Consider the following 21,999-nt stretch of genomic DNA (forward strand, 5'->3'; position numbering starts at 1 on the left):
CCTGGCACAGCGCATCGCCACGAGGTGCGAAAGTGGGAATTTTGAAAACTCTAGTGCAAATTTCCCACTCGGTTTTGAGGCCTTCTACACGGCTTGGACGCTCAGTGGCCTGTACTCTATATAGTGCAAGCATTTTAAAGCCAAGCTAAAACACTCTTTTCTGTGGCCCTCTAAATTTTGTGATACAAGGGGCATGGTTTTCCACGTATTCTAGCTGACTGTGATGGATATAGTAAATTAGCCTTTAATCATAGTGTAGTAAAGAAAGTTGGTTTGGTTTATTGGGGTTTTAAGTCCCAAAGCTACTGAGGCTATGAGAGACGCCGTAGTGAAGGGCTCCGGAAATTTCGACCACCTTGGGTTCTTTAATGTCCACTGACATCGCACAGTACACGGGTCCCTAGAATTTCGCCTTCATCGAAATTCAGCCGCCGCGGCCGGGATCGAACCCGCGTCTTTCGGGTCAGCAGCCGAGCGCCGTAACCACTGAGCCACCGTGGCGGGGCCGTAGTAAAGAAAGTGATGGATAGATGCATGACACACTGCATGGCAGATGCATGACAAACATTTCGTAACAGCTGGGTATAAAAATGAAACTTTATTCATCTGTCAGCACACCTCTTCAACTTAGATGAATGTGCCAGCCATGTCAAAATAAAATTTATTCATTCATTCAGCTAGTTATCAAGTTCAACAATGGGAAATGAACACATGTTGCTGCAGAAGTAAGATGAACAACTATGGTGCAGAAGTGTTTACAGACTCGGTGCTCTAAAAACAAAAATGCCATACTTGGTTTTCAATTGTAAATTTTGCACAATGGCACCAAAATGCATCGTCATTATATATCAGTTTGGTTTTGATCAATATTGAAGTTAATGTGAGTAAAGAATTATGTGAGGTTAACGTAATTGTACGATTAAACAAAGCTGCGAGTAGATGTGAAACAGGGGAGATAATTATTTTATAGGAGAAATAAAGCACTAAAATTAGTAATTTGAGAAACTATGTTCCTGGCTTCATTTTATGACTATGCAGTCCACCCTTTGTTTGTAGCCAAATAGCTGAGAAGAAGTCGTATCAGCAGTCTCTTAGTGGTGTTATACAAACTTGGCTCATTTTCAGCCATAACCCCCCTTTTTTTTGCTTTTGTGAACATACCTTTTCAAACATATTCTGGAGCTCTTAACAGGTTCTTTAGGTGAAGTGAGTGCCATGCAGTTCCCAGTGGTAGCAAGAGATGGCAGTACACTATCTGGTGAGACCCCACACCCATCAAACTTGGAACTTACTTTCAAAGGCAGCAGCGGGAAGTGAGCCACAAAATGGCGGGAAGATAACTCAAGTCAGATTCTATGTCGCTACATTCTGAGGACGATGCCGAAGTCAGTTGTAGTGATGTGCTGTTTTATTTTGCAAGCAAATATGACAGTGATAAATCTGTAGAAGAAAGTGATTTTAAGAACAACAAAATTCATCAGTGAATGTGTGAAGTGGCGTTGAGTGGTGCTGCACTGATCCCAACAATGGGCTACCAGTGCTGCTAAAGTTTGCACTCAAGGGTTGCCTGCCCAGAGATCTGGCCATTCCACTGCCACATCTATTGGCAGAGAAGACCAAACATAGCACTGCGTCATGTTCTGCCTAAAGAGAGATGATAATTAATGGAAACAACATCTAGAAAAAGACATGGGTCCTGTGCAAGTGGTGCAAGAACAGTCGTGAGCGCAGTCCTATGCTTTCAGTGCTCTCGCCGCACTGAAAAGTTCGGCTGACTTCCAGATAGTTCGGTCTTTATCATCCAGACATTTGTGACTAGCTCACACATTTTCTGTGACGTTATCGCCTGTTTTCTGAAGTATTCTTATTATTCTGCGACTTTCCTGCAATGTGCTCCACTACTTGTAGTATGACGATTTAATCTTTATTAAGGGCAGTCCTTGCTACGTTTTCAAAGCCACCCTTTTTGGTCTAAATTGTTGGCCACAAAAGGATCATGCTAGAGGACTCAAACTTCAAATTAGGATATCATAGCTGATTGTATAGTTAATTCTACAGAATGCTTTCATAAAATCAGTAAATAGAAAGCACCAGTAATTTTTGCTTTCAGTTTATCTTGTATCAATAGGTAAAATAAACAAGTGCAAAATTAGCAAAACTTGTTTATCATTAACAATATTGCAGTCTCTAACTGGCGTCCTTAGCAGGACAGTACATGCAAACCAAACCACTAATAGAAAGGCAACAGCTTCAAAGGGATCCTACATTTTCTTTTTGAACATTCAATAAATTTTCCTACAACACTAATCTCAACATTTCGATATGTAACCTATTCCCCTTAGAGTATTTGGTATGCAAGAACATATAAATATATCTGTGTTAGCATGGCATTCTTGTATAATTTTCCTGTGGTTATAAAAATGCTTGATCACGGCACAGGGATGAGGCAGTGAGCCATATCAGTTTGCCTCTTAATGTACGAGAGAGATAGAGATTAAAGCCTGTATCACACACATCAGGATAAAAATGTCTTAAAGGGGCTGCGAAACACTCTTGGTGGGGATACCGGCTATACTTCAGGTGGATTCTTTATGTCACACAGATGCTGACTTAAAAAGAATTACAGGAATCGATGCACAGGAACGGGAGTTATTCAATGAAGAAATTTCAAAATACAAGCAAACAAAACGCTGCCCTCAACTCGATTTTGGCGGGGCTTCCCACACCTATTTCGCTCTCCCAATGACGGCACCTGGCGCAACCAATCAAAACAGCCCGCCAGAGCACGTCGTGGAAGTTCGCACTCCATGGTTGCCTGCTCTTTGTAACTCGTTCTTGCTGAGGCTGGCAGGGTCGTATCCATGGCAGAGCCCCTGGTGGTGTATTTTTTATTTTTCTTGCTTTACAGGGCTTTTATATAAGACGAACAAGTTGTTTTTACTGATCTAATATAAAACACCGACAGGTGACAAAATGTGTCTCTATTTATTCACACAATTTGCAGTATATTTACTGTTTGTCCAATCATCAGCTCGCGCCATGTGATGTCATATCCGCTGCTAAACCACCACTGTGTGGGGACACCATCGGAGCCATGAATTTGTTTTTGGGAGGACATTAAAATATTAAAAAACGGAATATACGTGCTATTACCGACGCTAATAGCACCATTGTAACTCACTGTATGCGGTCAACAGGCAAAAGAGTCAACTAAGATTGTGTTTCTGGGCCCCTTTAAGACCGAAATGGTTCCTTATATCTGTTACATTATCTGTTCTTCTATAGCGGTTGCTAATGAATCAAACAGGTACTCTTTGGACATTTTCCAACGTCCTTACTTTTTTTTCTCAATATAAGGGTCCCAAAGGTACGCGGCATATTCCAAAGCAGGCCTGACTAGGGTTTTTAGGCAGCGAAGTTTCATGCGAGTGGAGGCGGCCGATAATTTTCTTTGAATGCCCCATAGGGCTCAAAAGGGTTGAGAATTGGGCGAGTTGGTACGAATTCATAGTGCTAGGGCACCACGAGGACAGGGCTGAATGGAGTGACGACAACACAAATGCTCACTAACTGACAAAATTTATTAAAAGCACAAAATATATAGAAAAAAACAACAGTTACATGTGCAGTCCAGAACAAGGTTACAAAAGTGCCAGGCAATAACACGTGTTATAGCACCATAAATCTACCTGTTATCATAGTTTAATGCTCTTTCAAGATAATCAACCGCAGCGTCAAGCAGCAGCAATGATGGCGAACTCACGCATTCATCAGCCGACTTCCTTATACGGAAGGCCTCCATGATCTCCCGGGAAGTCTTATCTTTATGTTTCCAGAGAATGCGCATTTCTTTGAACAATGGGACACACTTGTAGCTTTTGACATTCTTGGTCAAGTGCATCCCCGAACCTCCGTCAAGTGACCTGGCATGTTACTGGAGGCATACATTTAGACAGCGTCCTGTCTCCCCCGTGTAATGTCGACCGCATGTCAGGGAAATTGTATAGACAACTCCGCATGCACAGTCCACAAACGGACTGGAGTGCTTCACACCACAAGCCCACAAGCCTTTCTTCTCTCCCGCGGTGCGTCACACCTCTCAACAGTGGCACATATCTGCCCTACCTTACTGTTAGATGCCATGTCCACCTCATAACGGCGAGCCACCTTCTTAAAGGGGCCCAGAAACACAATCTTAGTGAACTGTTTTCCCTGTTGATTGCATACAGTGAGTTATAATGGTGCTATTAGCGTCGGTAATACCGCGTACATTCCGTTTTTTAATATTTTAATGTCCTCCCAAAAACAACTTCATGGCTCTGATGGTGTCGCCACACAGTGGCGGGTTTTTAGCAGCGGATATGACATCACCTGGCGCGAGCTTGATGACCGGACAAACAGTAAATATACTGCAAATTGTGTGAATAAATAGAGACACATTTTGTCACCTGTCTGCGTTTTATATTAGATCAACAAAAACAATTTGTTTGTCTTAGATAAAAGCCCTGCAAAGCAAGTAAAATAAAAATACACCACCAGGGGCGCTCTGGCATGGAAACAATGCTGCCAGTCTCACAGAGAGCAGGCAACCATGGAGTACAAACTTCCACGACGTGCTCTGGCTGGCTGTTTTGATTGGTTGCGCCAGGTGCCGTCATTGGGAGAGCGAAATAGGAGTGGGAAGCCCCGCCAAAATCGAGTTGAGGGCAGCGTTTTGTTTGCTTGTATTTTGAAATTTCTTCACTGAATAACTCCCGTTCTTGTGCATCGATTCCTGTAATTCTTTTTAAGTCAGCATCTGTGTGACATAAAGAACCCACCTGAAGTATAGCCGGTATTCCCCCAGGCAGTGTTTCGCAGCCCCTTTAAGGCTGTGAGACACGCCATGGATGTAAAGATGGAGGTGAGCTTTTCCTTACCCTATGCGCTTTCTTTATGTGACCTAGTCCGCATTAGAGTTTCCTTCTGTACCATAAGGATCCATTGCAACATCAAAGTCAGCACAGAGGCTGGGAACCCGGTGTTTTTTAGTCTGGCCACCTGATTGGCGAATGCATTGTCCATCCGATGGAAACAGGTCTTCGTGAAAGCCAAATTCAAAGCATTCAATGCAATGCCATTTTTAATTAACTTCGAATGACCGGAAGAAAAATTCAACAAGGGTTTCTTTGACCTTGGTGAAAACGACCAGCACACATGGTTGACCTCGAAAAACAAGGAAAGATCCAAAAACTGAATGCATCCACTTTCGAGAGCTTCACATGTAAAATTCAGGCCACGTCCTCTTTCTTTGAACATTTTCAAAACATCGACCATTGTCTGGGTGGGGTCACAACATTCTACAAAAACTTAAATCGTCAACATCGGAAAACTCTCGTCACCATTCCTTTCAAATCACGCGCAAGGCACCTATCAACCGCGCACAGAAAATATCGCTCAGAACCGGAGCAACTCTTGACCCGATACAGATACCAGATTTTTTTAACATCATTGTGACAGCCAGTAAAGGTTGAGTTCAAACAAACAGCCAGAAGCTCAAGGAAACTATCGATTGAAATCCCGCAGCAGGAGATAAAGGCAACTTGGTCATTTTGTTGCGTTATACAATCCTTAACACATTTCAAAAGTTTCACACACAGAAGCGAGTAGAATAAGTCTTCAACGTCAATACTGAACGCTGAACCACCACACGGAATATTACGCTTCAAAACTCAACAACTGTTCCAGAACTGGGAATCAGGAAAGCATCCACAATGTCCAACGACTTCAGGTGCCCGACACTTCATGCAGCCAAATATCGCTTTCTTTTTCAATTTTTTCTTTATTTATTGTAAGAAACAGTACACAAACAGTTGGTTGGACCCATAGCCTTTACGGCTAGTGAGGGGTCCAAATACAAAACAAGGACAATATTACTGCAGATTGCGTAAATAAAAAACTTCAAGATTAACACACACAATTCAATTCATTCCTACATTTCCATGGAAATTAAATGGTGTTTTAAAGATGCCGAAAAGTTACTTTTTTCTTTAACTTCATTTCGGATTTCATTCCACACATGGGCTCCGCTGTATTCTAGGAGTCTCCGGCCGTACATATTATAACAAGGTGGTAAATTAAATAGATTGTTAGTTGCAGCCCTTGTTTGTTTCATTGTTAATCTAAATAAACTAAGGGGCAGGAGGTTGTCAGATTTTATTACATTGTTTACTATTTCAGCTACCTTCAGTTTATATGCCATTGATAGGGGTAAGATACGAAGCTGCTGAAAGAGTGGCCTACTAAGGTATGTAATATTTGAATAAGTTATCATATGAATAACTTGATTTTGAAAGCGAGAAACAGGATCTAGGTATGTTTTATATGTACCCCCCATGCTTCCAGGCAATAAGATAACTGACTGCGCACAAAGGCGAAATACAGAATGCGTAAAATTGAAAGACCAAAGCAGTCCCTGGCCTTTAGTAAAACATGACAACCATAGGCTAATTTGGAGCAAATATTATTAATTTGTTCTTTCTAGTGCACATCAGATGCGAACAGGTCACCAAGATACTTGTATTGGGGCACCCTCAGCAGATTTGTGTTGTCGATGGTTAGAGATATATGTTCGTAGTTCATGTTCTTTCTGCGCGACTGAACCACAGTGTACTTTATTTTCTCAGTATTAAGGGTTAGCCGATTACTTTTAAACCACAGCGAAACTTCACTAAGCTCTTCATTAATTATACATTTAACTACCTCTAAATTTTCCCCTGTAAAAAGTAATGCAGTTGTGCAAGTCAGTGGTGAGGTCGCCCAGGAGGCGACCACGGCCATGTTTATTTGAGGCTGCCTGAGAAGAGGTAGCGACAGAGCAGCGGCGGCAGCGTCCGGCGAGGCCGAAGTCCCGAACGTTCTCCTCTGCGCGAGCCGGCGTTCTCCTGCGCGTGCCCACCGCTTCGTCGTCTTCCGCGAGCAGAAGCGGTGGCGCTACAGAGGCCCCCATCCAGCACGAATGTCCGGTTTGTGCGAAAGGGACAGAAAACACGAGAGGAGAGGGTGGAACAAAAGAAAAATATAAACTGGGAACGAAAGGCAGGTGAGTTCAGGTCGGTAGTCCGGGAAGGCAGTCAGGCTGGAGAACAAAGCTCAGGCGGTCGAGCCTGGCTGCTTCGCAACGGGCGAGGGAGGCAGAAAGCGGAAGGTGAGGACAGGGGGAGCAGACATGAAAAGTAATCCAAGATACGTCCACGGGATGGCCGGGAACAAGTCTTGGGGGCAAGTGGTAGGGCTGACAGCGCGCTCGATGATGGCCTGAAGATACACCAGCGTCCAGATTTGCAAGCGTGTTTAGTGCGTCGCCCCAGCGGGTGTGGTAGATGATGCCGCCTGTGGCAACAGCAGCGGTTGTAGCGGAGGCGGTGGCGCAGGCGCTCGAGGCGGCGAAGAAACGGCAAGGCAGGCGTAGGCGGAGCGAGGAACGGGCGGCTGCCATCTGATTGGAAAGCCGGGGCTGCTTGGGTAGTGGCAGCGGTGGATGGAGGAGTAGGGCGCAAATCCGGCACGTGAGTGTCGGAAGGAACGAGGTGCGCTGATGCTGCTACGACAGGCGGTGCTGGAGGGGGCCCGCTGAGGCGCGTCCATGTCGCATGCATGCCACCTTCGGCAACTGTCTCGTTTGTCGCAGAGGCAGTCACTTGCGAAGCCGCCAGATGACCAGGGAACCGTGGGAAGCATTGCGGGTTGCGCATTAGCAGCGACAGGGTCCTGGTGTGGCGTGCATGCGTGCCCCGCGACAGGAAGGACAGATGGGCTCACCGGGGAGAGGCATGAGGGGACAGGCGAGCATGTGACGAGGAGCGGGGCTGCGCCGCAGGTTGGGTGACATTCCGAAGAGGTGGGGCACATGTCGAGAGAGACCTCTTCTGGTGGTGGTCCCAAGGCAGGCACCACAGCTGGCAAGCAGGGCTGGGCAGGAGCCGTGGGACGGGTGCTCGCACGTGGATCGACGTCTAGAGCCGAAGCTTGTTGTACCGTGTGGGACGCAGAGTGGGGAAGGTTTGAGCCGAAAAACTTGAAGAAGGCGTCCCTCAAGTCATCGTAAGAGAGCTGGGAAAAGAGATCGGCGGGCAACTCCCTTTTCACGAGGAGGTACCGCCAGATCTGTGATCAGACGCCGTTCACGTGTAGCTGAGCGTCCACTTGCAGAAACCAAACTACAGGGCTGTGCGGGCGGAACGGCCACAGCTGCAGACGTAAAGGGTCGAGAAGCTCGGGTGGCTGCCACTCGTCTTGAGCCAGGTCCTTGGCGAGAGGGCAGGAATTCGAGGGTGCGGTCGTTGTTAAAGCAACCGGGCTGGAGACGCTGGACTGGGGGGGAAGAGTACTGGCCAGTGACGGTTGTGGCGTGCTGTTTCTCGAGGATGCAGCCGAAGACGAGTGCGATGCTGGTGCGGGCGCAGGCGCTGGCGGTGGCGAAAGTGAGTCTGCCTCATCATGGAGCGGCAGCGGGTAGTATGATGCGCCGTAGTAGACGAGGACGGCAGTGCGCAACTCGTCGTAGGGCCGGCATCCCGAGGCAGGGCAGGCGAGTTGGCAGAGGAGGTCAGGCGGGAGAATGTCGCAAAGGACTGCGTGTTTAAACGGCTGGATGGTAATGCCGTTCAAGTACATCGCAGCCTTCAGTTGGGCGAACCACCCGCCGACGCCTGCAGGCCGGAACGCTGGAAGCGGGGGGTTGAAATCCAGGTCTTGCCAGCCTGCCATGCTGGGACGCCGCTGGGATAGAAGGCGCGGCTCTCCGGGTCACCACGATGTGGAGGCCGAAGTCCAGAGCGTTCTCCTCTGCGCTAGCCGGTGTTCTCCTGCGCGTGCCCACCGCTTCGTCGTCTTCCGCGAGCCGAAGCGGTGGCGCTACACAGTGTCATTGGCATATATTACAGCTTTTGAATATTTCAGCGTTGATGGAAGGTCATTAATATACAGGGAAAAGAATAGCGGCCCAAGCACGGAGCCCTGCAGCACACCTAGATTAATGCTTTGCGGTAGTGAGGTTAAATTTTTCACGACAACATATTGTTTCCGTCCTGAAAAAAAAACTCTTAATTAGATCACAAATTTTCCCTCTTAAACCGTACGCTTCCACTTTCTGTTGCAGCATTTTGTGATCAACCGTATTGAAAGCTTTTGATATGTTTAAATATACTACTATGGCCAGTTTGTTATTATGCAGTGCAGTATTGATCAGTTGTGTAAGAACAAGAACTGCGGATGACGTTGACCTTTGGGGCCTGAGGCCGTGCTGATTATGACATATAATATTATATTTATTTAAAAAATTTTGTATACGTTTACAAAGCACCTTTTCAAAAACTATATTAATTGCACTTAATACCGATATTGGTCTGTAGTTTCGCGGATCAGATCGCTCACCGCCTTTATAAATAGGTATAACCTTTGCAACCTTCAGTTCGTCAGGATACATTCCATTTGCCAATGAATGGTTAAAGATGTGTAGTAGATGGATTGCTAGTATATCAATGTTGTTTTTTATCAGTCTAACGGGTATTGCATCAGGTCCTGCCTCCTTGCCAGCTGAAAGGCTGCCGAGTGCAGTGATTATTTCTTCTATGTCTATGTCAGGCAGAGCAAAACTGCTGTTAACACGCTCCGGCATCTTTGCCGTAGGTGCGTCAGCATGAACCTGCACGGCAACCGTAGGTCCAATGAAGGTAAAACAGGTATTAAATGATTCTACAGTGTCTTCGTCAACTGTCTCAGGAAATATTGCTGCACTGGATCGCAGGCCGATCGCGTCGTTCACTATGTCAAAATTTTTTTTGTATTTCCATGCGCCTGTTTCACCAGTGATATTCCTTTTTTATTTTTCTCATAAGAGATACAAACAAGTTCCTGCAACGCTAAAACTGGGTTAAGTAGTATTCGTTTGATCTCAACTGCTTCCATTTGTGATACCATTTGTCCTTATCTTTTAACATGGCTAACATTTCGGTATTCATCCAAGGACACGTTGGCTGGCTGTATTTATTAGTGTTCAGCAGAGAGCTCTGTTCGGTGGCATTTTTAAGGATATCTAAAAAGATCTTACACTCAGTATTGATGTTTTCATCATATGCCGTAGTGAAGTCGGCTTGTTCTAATGTTTCACGAAGTGCTACATAGTTTATCTTACTACGAACTTCACACTGTGTCAACTGCGCTTGTGGGGGCAGGTCTTTTTCTATTACAAGAAAAAACAGGTGAATGGTCAGCTACCACCTCAGTGCAGGTACCAGCCAGCACGCCTGGGACAATATTACAGAGGGCATGATCTATTGGAGTACTTGAAGTACTTGTTACGTGGGTAGGTTCTGTAATAAGGTTACGTAAGGCAAATAATTCCAGAAGGAAAGTGTAGCTGTTCTGTACACCATGTGTTAGATCTAAATTAAAATCGCCCATTATGACAATGTTAAAGCGATGCCCATGAAAACATTCTGTTAGAATCATTTCAAACTTATCAAGGAAGTGCGTTATCGATGTGCTTGGTGGCTGATACACCACACCAATTATCAAACCATCCTGAAGTTTTATGAATAGGGTTTCAACTCCCATTAGCTGGTAGAAGACACTATCCTTGACAAACATCCCTACCCCACCTCCCCTTGCTCGTGTAGAGTAAAACCTCGTTAACCCGGATCTGACGGGACTGGGAAAAATGTCCGAGTTAACCGAATTCCGGATTATCGAATGTACCAAGAAAACGAGAAACAAATGTACGCAGCATGAACATACCTTTATTGCTTGAAAAACTTTGTTATTTTCGCTTGTTTCGTTGCCGGAATCTGCGCTACAACGATCTTTCTCAACCCCATCAGGTGATGGTTCGCGCGCTTACTGTCACGGGATTCTACGCAGAATTACTCTAGAACGGCGAGAGCCTCGGCGGCCTCCTGCACAGTGCGACGTCATGGCGGCTGATCTGGTTTGTCATCATCGGAACACTCATTCTCCTCCACGCCGAGCACTTCCGATGTGATGTCATCGTCAGTCAGCTGGCCAACCACAGCAACACCATCGTCAATGGCTATGTAGTTGGCAAGCTGGACATCAGCAGGCAGGAGAAACTCCCAAGCTCCTGTCATCCGTCGCTTCGTCACCCATCCTTTCAGCGTCCTCGGGAGGACATCTACATCACAATCGTCAGGGCGGACAAACCGGCTGTGCCTGAAGGAGTTCGCAATGACCTCTGCCGACGTGTTGCTCCAGACATAAGCTAAGATGTGGACCGCGCTGAGGAGGGTTATGTCATATTGTCACTCAGCCTCCTTGCAGAGCAGCATCCTTTCCATCACGTGCCGTCTGTACTTCGTCTTCACGTGCTGGATGATGCCCTGGTCCAGCGGCTGTAGAGCAGCCGTCGTGTTTGGCGGCAGGAATGCAAGCAAGCTCGATGCATTCCACCCCTGTCACATTGGTGTGTGCGCTGCAGTTGTCCACGACAAACAAAACCTTGCGGTTTTTGGGGGAGAAGCGGCGGTCGAGCTGCCGCAGCCAGGTTTGAAAAATATCCATGGTCATCCATGCCTTTCTGTTAGCTTTGTATTCTACAGGCAGGCGGCGAACGTTCTTAAAGCACCTAGGGTGATTTGCTTTGCCTATCACAAGAAGTGGTAGGCGCTCCGTGCCCAACATATTTGTGGCGAGGAGCACAGTTATCCTTTCTTTGCTCCTCTTGCCTCCAATGCACGGGTCACCCTTGAACGTGATCGTTTTATTCGGCAAGGCCTTGAAAAAAAGTGCCGTTTCATCGGCGTTGAAGATGTCGGCAGGTTCGTAACGAGCCAGGTATTGGGGAAGCTCGGTCGACTGCCAATCAGTGATGCAACGAATTCAAGGAGAGGGCTGAGCTGGGCTGGTTGGTTCATGTTGAATGGTACGGCAAAACAGCGCTGACGGACGGGACGGAAGAAGATGAGACAAACACATGCGCTGAACTAACAACCAAATGGTTTATTGCGAAAGAGGGGTGCAATATAAAGCATAGAAGGGAAAACTGCGGTGTAAACATGACAAAGCATACATTCGGGATATCATCAATGATTAAGAAAAGCGATCTCCTGCGGGAATAGAGCCACCGATGGTTGGCTTACACATGAGTTGCCTAATGTGTGAATGTGAAAGGCCTCCGATATCAGGCGTGCGGTGTGGTCTCTATACTTGGCGATGATAGTGGTTTGGTCTAAAAATGCCTCACATTTGTCGCAATCTGCGAAATGAATGACCATGTTATTTCGGCGTGACTTGTTTTCTATGTCTTTCGCGTGTTCGCGTAGCCGATCATTGACGCACCGTCCGGCCTCCCCGTCCGTCAGCGCTGTTTTGCCGGACCATTCAGTGATGCCACGTTCATCTACCGCTGCCTTCTCACCACATACGTTCCTGAAGACCAACCCATGTCTTTCTTTGAAGTGCGTGAACCATCCTTCAGACGCACTGAAAGAGGCAACGTTCATTTTCGCTGCGTATCTCTCAGCCTGCTGATAGATCAGCGGCCCGCTCAAAGGAAGTTGCCCGCTGCGCATATCTGCGATCCGTCGCAGCAACGCACTTTCTAACGCCGGATGCGCTGCCGTCCTGAGCCTTTTTCTTGCTCCGGTGAACTTCCCACTGTCAAATGCTTGGAGAATATTTTCTTTGTTCCTCACGTAGTCACTCAATGTGCTACGCTTGAGCCCAAACTTTTTCATTATCTCTTGCCGAGAAACGCCTTTACCGACCTCCTTTAATATCTTGACCTTCGTTTCTAAATTATTGGCCGGCTGCTGTTGCCGCTTCGCTGGGGGCGGCCTCCATAACAGCAAAGCGTGAAGGCAGAGACAGCAAAGCGTGACGGCAGAGACAGCACGCACCAGTCCGCGCGCAATGCGGCTTGTCACACTCGCAACTCAAAAAAAAAAATGCAGCTGCAGCGTCGGCGTAGGCGTGGCGGCAGTTACAGCACGCACCAGAAGTTGAACGCAATGGGGACGAGTCCGCACACAACACGGCTTTTCGCACGCTCGCAAATGAACACAGCTGCAGCGCAGGTGTAGCGTGGGTCGAATGGGCTGAGCAGCACGCGCGTAGATCCGGTGACAAAGTAAGCCTGGCAAACCGTCCCATCGTCCTTTGCAACTTTTAGTGGTTGCTGGATGGCAGAATGCTCGACCAGTGCGCTGGGTGGTGGCTAGCACCACCTGGCCACTGATCGCTCTCTCACTATCATCATCACATCTCTCACCTCCTGCGGCCGTTTCTCGTCTTGTTTCGGTTTGTGTGGCTCTCCTCGGCTGCGCCGGCTTCGTCGTCGGTTAGGGGTGTTTGAACATTCGGGCCGCCGAGTATGGACGTTTCGATAGCTCTCGCCGGGGTTGTCCGAGTTAACCGATACGCGGCTAAATGCTGCCGAGTTAACAAGCGTTTAACACCATTGAACTACACATTTTTGCCGGGACCGCGATGCGTGTCCAAGTTAACCGAATTTCCGAGTTATCGAGATCCGGGTAAACGAGGTTTTACTGTATTCTGTGGCTGGGATAAAAATTTATAACCCGGGAAAAAGACTACTTCATCACGCTTGAGCCATGTTTCACTCACGGCTATGACATCAAAACAGGATTCATACCTTGCCATATGTACAATCAAGTTATTTAGGTTACTTCGTATGCTGCGCACATTACAAGGCTAAATTGAAAAGCTTTTATCACACATCAAATCGTCAACTTGTTGAAACGTAAAAGCCATGTCAAAAGAAACAGAAAAAATGTCATGCTAAGATCTGAACAACAGAAAAAAAAAGAAAAGTCACACGACGTTGGCCAAGTCACCTTCACTTGTGATGTGCAGAACAGTGGAGTTGTCTGCCCTATGCATCAAAATTTTTCCTTGTGACAACCAAACAAACTTCCAGTTGTGGTCCTTAGCTGCTTTCTTTGCTTTAGACAGTAGTTCTTTGTTCTCAACGCACAGGTGCTCATTAACACACAAGGGTTCTTGTTCTTCAAAACTAAGAAGTCTTGTGTTCAGTTTAGTCTTTTTAGCAGCATTCAGCACTTTATCTCAGATAGACCTTGTGATAAACTTGACCACCACGTTTGGCTTGTCCTTATCTTTAGAGCGCACTTGATGCACTACATCAATGTCAGACACAGCAAGATCGACACCCACGCATGAAGCCACCTTCAGAACAAAGTTGACAAGGTCCTCATTCGGAATAAATGGAAGTCCCTTGATTTCAAGATTTATGTTCCTGGTGAACTGCTTTAGCTCTAACATCTCTTTTTTTTTTGTCTCTTGCAGTTCCCTTCTCAGAAGCTCGTTTGTTTTCTGATAATGTTTATTTTGTTTTTTGACTTCCGCAAGCTCCCAATGAAAACCTTCTACATCTGTTTTGAAGATTTCAAACCCCTCATTCATGAAGTCAATTGACTCTTTAATGCCAGAGAGCTCAGCATGAATTTCAGTGCTTGAGCCGCCCATTTTTTTGATGCTGCTTTTCATGTCGGATGCAAATACATCAAGTTTAGTCAGAAGTTCGGTAAGGACCTTCGCTACTTCCTTAATGCTCCCTGGAAGCTTATCCCCAAGAGCCCTGAAATCTTCTAGGGCGTCCTTTGCATTGTCCATTTTTGCGCTGAGGAGCTCGGCGAAAGCACCCGAGAAAGTTAGTTCTAGAGACGACGAAAATTACACCACAACACACCTGGCAGCAGCAGCGATGGCAAGGTGACGATGCCATTTACAACAAAGCATATGAACAAGCACCAACCTGAAAAATTGGACAGCATTAAGCATGAAATGCTTTTAGCTCCCGTTGTCGGCAGTGTGGTGAAGTCACGCCAAGACCGAGAGCCAACATCCGGGCACTGAATTCCACTCATCCGGGTACTGAATTCGCCTCATCCGGGCACTGAAACGAGAACATCCGGGCACCGTACGAGAATTAACGAGATTCAACGAGACTCTCTAAGCCCTCCTACGGGACCGACATACAAGCGCCGGTTGCTCTCCAAACGAGTCACAAAAAATAACTGCTGCCAGTGTCTTCTCAATGTTCATCAAGATATCACTCGAGCTGTGCATTTGATAATGCACGGAATTATAATTTCTGATTTCTAATAACGCGTGCAAAAAGCATATACATGCCACGATACACTTCGTTGTCATATGTGATCTGTTAGGGGCTTTGGGAGAAGGCCGCATAGAGAAAGAGGGGAGCTCCAGGGCGAGAAGGGCTTTTGGTGGAAAACTGCTTTCGCACCCTCCCCAAGGATGGCGCTACGGTCCTACACTCACGCGTGTAAAAGACCGGCCGCTGGGCCTTCAGCTCATGCCGTTTCCCCCTCTGGCAGGCAGATGTATACACATTCGCGGAGTATCCGAACGCGCTGCATATACATTCTTGTCAGGCCTGCGTCTCGTCGTGTCCGCGTACGCTTCTGCATCGTCCTGCATTTCAATGCCGCCACCGTCACAGCTGCTTAAGCCGAGCAATGGAGCCTGATAAAACGAGAGGTAGGAAGCGTCTTGCGGAAAGCGATCGCTTTGCGAGTGATACGCCACAGAAGAAGACTGCTTGCCCCTGCCCTGCCGACAACGAACACTAGACCCATTTCAAGATTTCGACTAGTACCATCTACAAGCAATGTGTTATGCCCGTAAACATTTCATGCTTACTCTACTCTCGGTTACGGGAGAGGCAGAGATTTTTTTTGATAGGCTGTGTGCGCGTCCGCTGCTGCTGCCAGAATGTGAAGATACGTGTTTCGCACGGCTGCAGGTAAGCGATAGTCCAGGTGGCGCTCACTGTGGGTGCCAGACACGCCCACCTCGAGTATCCTCAGATGATGACACGGGGCAGTACGTCGATGAAATGCTGAAAAATTGAAGATGGTATCTTGATATGCTGTGTGCGTGTCCGCTGCTGCTGCCAGAATGTGAAGATACGTGTTTCGCATGGCTGCAGGTAAGCGATAGTCCAGGTGGCGCTCACTGTGGGTGCCAGACACGCCCACCTCGATTATCCTCAGACGATGACACGGGGCAGTACGTCGATGAAATGCTGAAAAATTGAAGATGGTATCTTGATATGCTGTGTGCGCGTCCGCTGCTGCTGCCAGAATGTGAAGATACGTGTTTCGCACGGCTGCAGGTAAGCGATAGTTCAGGTGGCGCTCACTGTAGGTGCCAGACACGCCCACCTCGATTATCCTCAGACGATGACACGGGGCAGTACGTCGATGAAATGCTGAAAAATTGAAGATGGTATCTTGATATGCTCTGTGCGTGTCCGCTGCTGCTGCCGTCAAAACATTCCGAGAGCATTATCTCGCATCCGATGACTATCGCTTCATGGCACTGATGGCAGTCCCGGCCACGCGTTGTCATTCGTGTTAAGTCTGTGGGTGGCTGCACACCTAATTCGTTCTGAAACAACAATAAAACAATCACAAAACGCGTTCTGAAACAATAACCCGAAAGGGGACATCTGGCTCATGCATTTTTGCAGCAAAGAAAATGCTGAGCTTACTTTCTCGCACCCCATTAACGGCCTAAGCCTTTCAGGTGTCGCTTGTCATTTCTTGCTCATCATACTCCTAGCTACTCTATGCAGGCCTCAAGGAAACCAAAAGTCAACAATTATTTTTCTACAGGCATGTGCAATATTTCCCGAGGTTGGAAATAGTAACACTAAAACAACAGGATTTGTGAAATGAGTATTCAAGGGATCATAGAATTGCACTTCCTTTCCAAGGTGTACATGACATTTGAAAGGCAGAAATAAACTATATTACAGGTAAAAAAAAAAACCTGCATGCGAGTACGTCAAAGGACTTGCTACCAAGTTCTCTGTTCCAAAAGATATTAATTAAAGCATACGTAAACGAAGATGAAAAAACATCTCAGCTGTAATATAATGAGTGTTAAATTAGTCTAAAAAAAAAGTCCCTGCTAGCTATAACAGACTGGGGTGACCAGAATCGTAAAGTGACCACAACAAATAAAGTGAAATCATAATGCAACTGCTGTGTTAAGGACAGTGTGTGTATTCATGTATATGAAGCTTTGCAAGTGCGCAAGCATTCTGCGTGCAACCCAGCAACTTTGTTCTTGTTTGCTCCACAGACCACCGCTCGATATAGTCAAGCCTGCTCACATCTGTACGCAGTTTTGTACAAGGGGGTAAAAGGGGGTAGACATAAGACTGGAGATGTGCAGAGGCGTGAGTTCAGCTTTTACAGACCTGAAAGCAGTCACAAACACAGCCTTAACCTTCTGTATTTACGTTCCCGTACTGGTTTCCGAAACACCATTGAAGAACTTGGTTACACAACAGGGCGGCTTGTGTCCACAACACAAAAAATTCAAAGAACAATCAGTCGGAAATTGATATATTATAGGCGACTCCAAGCAAAAAAAAAAGTGAGAACTAGCTTGGTACACCCCGCCAAAGAAACGGGAATAATAAGCAACTGTGTTACGCATGCTCTTATTCTCCTTCGCTGCTCTGCGCCGTGATAAGGCGCCAGCAGGTTGATGGTTGCGCGAGACTTAAAAAATTGGGTGTGCAGCCACCCACAGACTTAACACGAATGACGGAATGCGTGGCCTGAACTGCCATCAGCGCCATGAAGTGATAGTCATCAGGTGCGAGATAATGCCCTCGGAATGTTTTGACGGGTGAGTTTGACGATTATCTCATGTGATGCCGTGTCAAGAAGGACGTCTGCACGCAAAGGACTGGAATCTCTGTTTCATTGGCTAGTTTTCTTTTCTGACCAGCCGAGATCAGGCGTTCGGTCTCAATTACGCGTTCACCTTCTATAAAACGAGAGTTTACGCCGCACGATAAGCTACCGGTGAGCCAATACAGTTTGAGCTGTGCATCAGCTAGGACTTAGCATACGCAAGGAGCTTGTGGGGACGGCAATGCGCATGTGCAGAACGCAAGTGCTAGCCCTGCGTCTTGTGTACGTCTTGCGTGCGTCTTGTGTACCAGCTATATGAGGTGAGATAGTGAAATATGCTGTCGAGTAACACAGATGACCAGCTCTGAATGCGCCTTCAGTTTTTATGGCTTGTTTTATTTACATCCAGTAAAATTTCTTATTGCAACTGCAGTAGTTTCACAACATACCTGCCACATTGCATTTTTAATAGACTGCTTTTCCCCACAGGAAAAAAAACGGCTGGAGCATTCCGCTGACTTACAATTTTTAGAAAACAGATTTACACGAGCAGACCATCAAAGAAAAGGATTTTCTTCCAGAGTCCAAATGGCTAGCTCTTGAAGAGCAAAAACTTGCTTGGGAGAAAGAAAGAACTCTTGGTGAGCTCAGCATGAAGCAGGAAGAGCTCAATCGTTCGACTGAAGAGCGTGCCGAGGCAACAAGACTGGATGCCAGGGACAAAGAGCACAAACAAGAAAGAAAGGCCGAAGAGCGCCGCACAGCTGCAGCTCAGCAGCAAGCAATGTACAGTATTATTGAAAAAGTGCTGAGCAAAATAAACAAAATAGAATGAATGTATTTAAAAAAAACTGACAAAACATTCATTTGCATGGAGTGAAAATGCAAAGGAGCATCCTTTATGTACAGAAGCTCGGTTGCATGTTCTGGTTCTTAGCACTGTGGCATGGAATCATTTTTTAGTAGGTCCGATGACAATTCAGATAGTTGTGCAAAGATGGGGAAGCTGAGTGCAAAATAATGCGACACCTGGTTGCCGGATAAGCAGTACGACAGTTGGATAGAATTGTTGTTGCCTTGTACATCTCAGCAACTTGTTGCTGAAGGAGGTTTTGGTTTTTTTTTGAAGTCCAAAAATGCAAACTCTGCAGCAACTTTACCGAAACCCCACTCAATCGCTAGTCTTACATGGCTCATACTAGTGTTGAACGCTAGCTGCACAGGGGTCAGAAAGTTGCCGCTGTATGGCTTCAACAGAAGTGGTTGCAGCTGGTACGCTGGGTCGCCATAGATAACCCTAGGTCGGTACACTCACTCATGAGTGCACTTATATCGCCTCACTCACACTCACAGACGTGTGAGTGGTCATAAGTGAGAGTGGACGTGAGTGTGAGTGCGAGTGAGTGGATATGAGTGTCGATAGTCATGAGTGTGAGTGAGTGGTTGTGAGTGTGAGTGGACGTGAGTATGAATTCGAGTCAGTGGATGTCAGCATGGGTGGCCATGAGTATGAGAGGATGTGAGTGTAAGTGAATGGGAGCGCGACTAGAGATGAGTTGTGAGGGGACATGATTGATGAATGGATGTGAGTTGACATGAGTGGTAGTGAGTAGACGTGAGTAGCAATGAGTGGATGTGAGTGGTGGGTGGACGCGACAGCAAAGTCGGTCGCATATGTTTTGCGATGACGAAACCAGCTTAGCTATTTTCATGTTTTCGACAGCTGAGGGAAGCAACTATTCACTACTGTGGGCACTCGAGGCAGCATAAGGCATCATGCCTGTGTCTTTGGACAACCGAAGCAGAGGATTCCGCTGGCATGGGAACGGCAATCTTTCATTGCTTTTGTAGTTCACCGTTGGCACAGGCGCAAGCCCTTCGCGGATGCAATGAGCCGCTACAAGTTTTGTGAGATCCTTTATCGAATTTCGCAATGCCAGTCCTGAAAATATAGATAGATGTCTCTTGCCATGCTCCCCGCATGGCTCGATCTCATATACAGAGTTAAAATGCTTATTGCTGAAACGACTGTCCACTTCTCGCCAATAACTACCGTAAGATGGGATCTCGAGTGCTCCTGTGGGCTCTTAGGTTTTTTTTCTGTGCCCAGGTGTGCACATTGCAGAGCTCTGCTATGGCCGTAATTTGTTGATTGGGCAGGACCCACGCGAACACCTAACCTACTTGGGCCAACTCTTGAACGGTACAAGCCAGGCTCGAGCCCGGAAAAGGTGCGAAAACCAAGTGCGCTTTTCAGTAAAGCCAGATGATTTTTGTTTCTATCATACATTTAAAGGAGCCCAGCATCGCAAATCGAGCGTGCGGTTTTTATTTTTGTATGCATAGCATCCGACATGGTGACGTCTTAGATGCCCAAGGAGATATCCAAGATGGTAATATTTTATGTTTTAATTTGTGCTAGAAAAGATTGTTTTGTATTGATGGTGATAGTAAAGTTCGTGGTGCTGTGCATTGTTTCCCGCGTCTGAGCTGACGATAAAGGAATGTCCATTGAATTTTTTTTCTTTCTGCCCTCCATACAACTGCAGAGAAGGGGGAATCACTCTCGCTACCCAGCAGGATAAGGGGAGCCGGACAGTGGAGGATTCCGAGAACACAGGAAAGGTCAAACCCCCCCTGGGAACGTATACGTTATGTCGCAACCCACTGTGCACGTTCTTGCGGCAAGGCGGATCCACGTTGTGTGGCTTTTGTCCCATGTCTATGGCGGCATGCGTTGACAGCTTGAGGCGCGGTCAACAGGACATTGCCACGCTAGCTGCAGGCATGAAGACGGTTTGTAAGTGACGGTACTAAAGAGATGGGCCTTGAGGTCACTTTCCTTGAACCTGGGTTTATCAGAGGTTGAAATAACCTGCACCGTAGGAAAGCGAAAATGTTCGCAAAGCTCGCAGGAGAAAAGGAGTATCCTCTGAAATTTTTATGATGGAAAGTGTACACAATTGTACAGTGTTTGTCGAGATGAATTATCTTCTTTCCAAAATTGTTGATTGGCTGCGTTGTCCTTTGCCGACTGTTGATTGGTGATGTTTTCGTTTCCCCACTGATTTATTGGGTGGATGTTCGTGGAGTTACCTGAGTGGTTACTGTCCCCACCGAGGGCAGGGACATAGGGTTTAAAACCAGCTGCTTTGGCAGGACAGAGGGCTGGTTTTGTCATGTTAACGACGAGTCAGTCAAATGTAGATAAGTTTTCTCCTTGCTTGTGTCTTTTTTGTTTTATTAATTGTTAATAAAAAGCTAACCTCTCCAGAAGTGCCTTCAAGCGACGAGACTGAACAATATCGAATCTGCAAGACGTCAAGCATCCTTGAATAATTATCAATGCAATTTCCCTCTACAAGATTGAGAGGGAAACTCAACTGTGATGAAAAGTTGCAGTGATTTTTTGCAGTGGATACGAGGTGGCAACCAAATTGGCCACACCAATTTTTGATTGCTTGACGTACAGTTCCAACTTAGTTTTTATGTACTTGAGAAAGGGATGTAAAATAGAATGTCTCTGAGTATTGTCACTGTTTCGCTAGACAAGAAACTACAAAAGAAAAGCAGTACAAACAAATGAAAGCCAATAAGAATCAAGCTAAGGTGACAGTTTTCATTCTGCCTAAAATTATAGTGCAAGTGAATGCTGCTGTTCAAACTGAAAATACCTAGAAGGCAGCAAAGAAAAAAACGTCCGACGGATGCCACAGCCAAAAAATTTTGAAGGGGCACTTTGGTGACCTGAAGTGCGATGAGGCGAAAGCCTTTCCCGCAACGCTGTCCAGCATCCTTACACTAGACAAGGAGAAGTGCATATGCGTTGGCAGGAAGTCGGCGTAGCATAGTGGTTAGCATGCACGACTATGGAACAGAAGGATGGTGGCTCGACTCTCAGCGTGCACAAGGTTTCAGTTTTTTTTTCTGGGCTCTCACTTCAGATGTAACAGACAGATGGACGGGCAGAGTCACGGCCGAGAATGAGCCATTAAAGGCTTTCGGCTTAAAATGTGACCAGAAGAAAACAGAAAACTGAGGGCGGCGGGCAGAAGGGGGGCCAGGAGCTTTTCATAAAGAGGTCAAAGGGTGCCGGCATGTTCGACACTAGACTTGCTTGCAGAACAAGAAAGAGTTCAAAATTAAGCTCCCCCACGTTGTCCCCGGAGTCCCCAAAAAACTTTTTTTTTCTGCGGTGATGAAAAGGCTGCCGTAAGCATCATGTAAGTGGAACTATGCCGCTGGCACTTTGAGCGGCTGGGGGCTGCCCTGGCAAGTCAACAACTGC

At 46.6% G+C, this 21,999-nt stretch overlaps 1 protein-coding gene across 1 annotated transcript in view; it reads right to left on the reverse strand.

The window, feature by feature from the left end:
- Positions 1-626: 626 nt before the first annotated feature.
- LOC149353982 (uncharacterized) overlaps positions 627-21,999 on the reverse strand; it is a 34,645-nt gene continuing 13,272 nt past the window's right edge. The window contains exons 3-4 of the mRNA XM_089582982.1: positions 14,792-14,932; positions 627-8,895 (exon numbers count right to left, since the gene is read on the reverse strand). Coding sequence (XP_089439108.1) covers positions 8,152-8,748 — 597 coding nt within the window. The 5' untranslated portion in view covers positions 8,749-8,895; positions 14,792-14,932 and the 3' untranslated portion in view covers positions 627-8,151. The remainder of the gene's footprint in view (positions 8,896-14,791; positions 14,933-21,999) is intronic.

Source organism: Amblyomma mixtum, chromosome 3 (assembly GCF_055824585.1).
Source record: "Amblyomma mixtum isolate Tamu chromosome 3, ASM5582458v1, whole genome shotgun sequence".
Lineage (NCBI taxonomy): Eukaryota > Metazoa > Arthropoda > Arachnida > Ixodida > Ixodidae > Amblyomma > Amblyomma mixtum.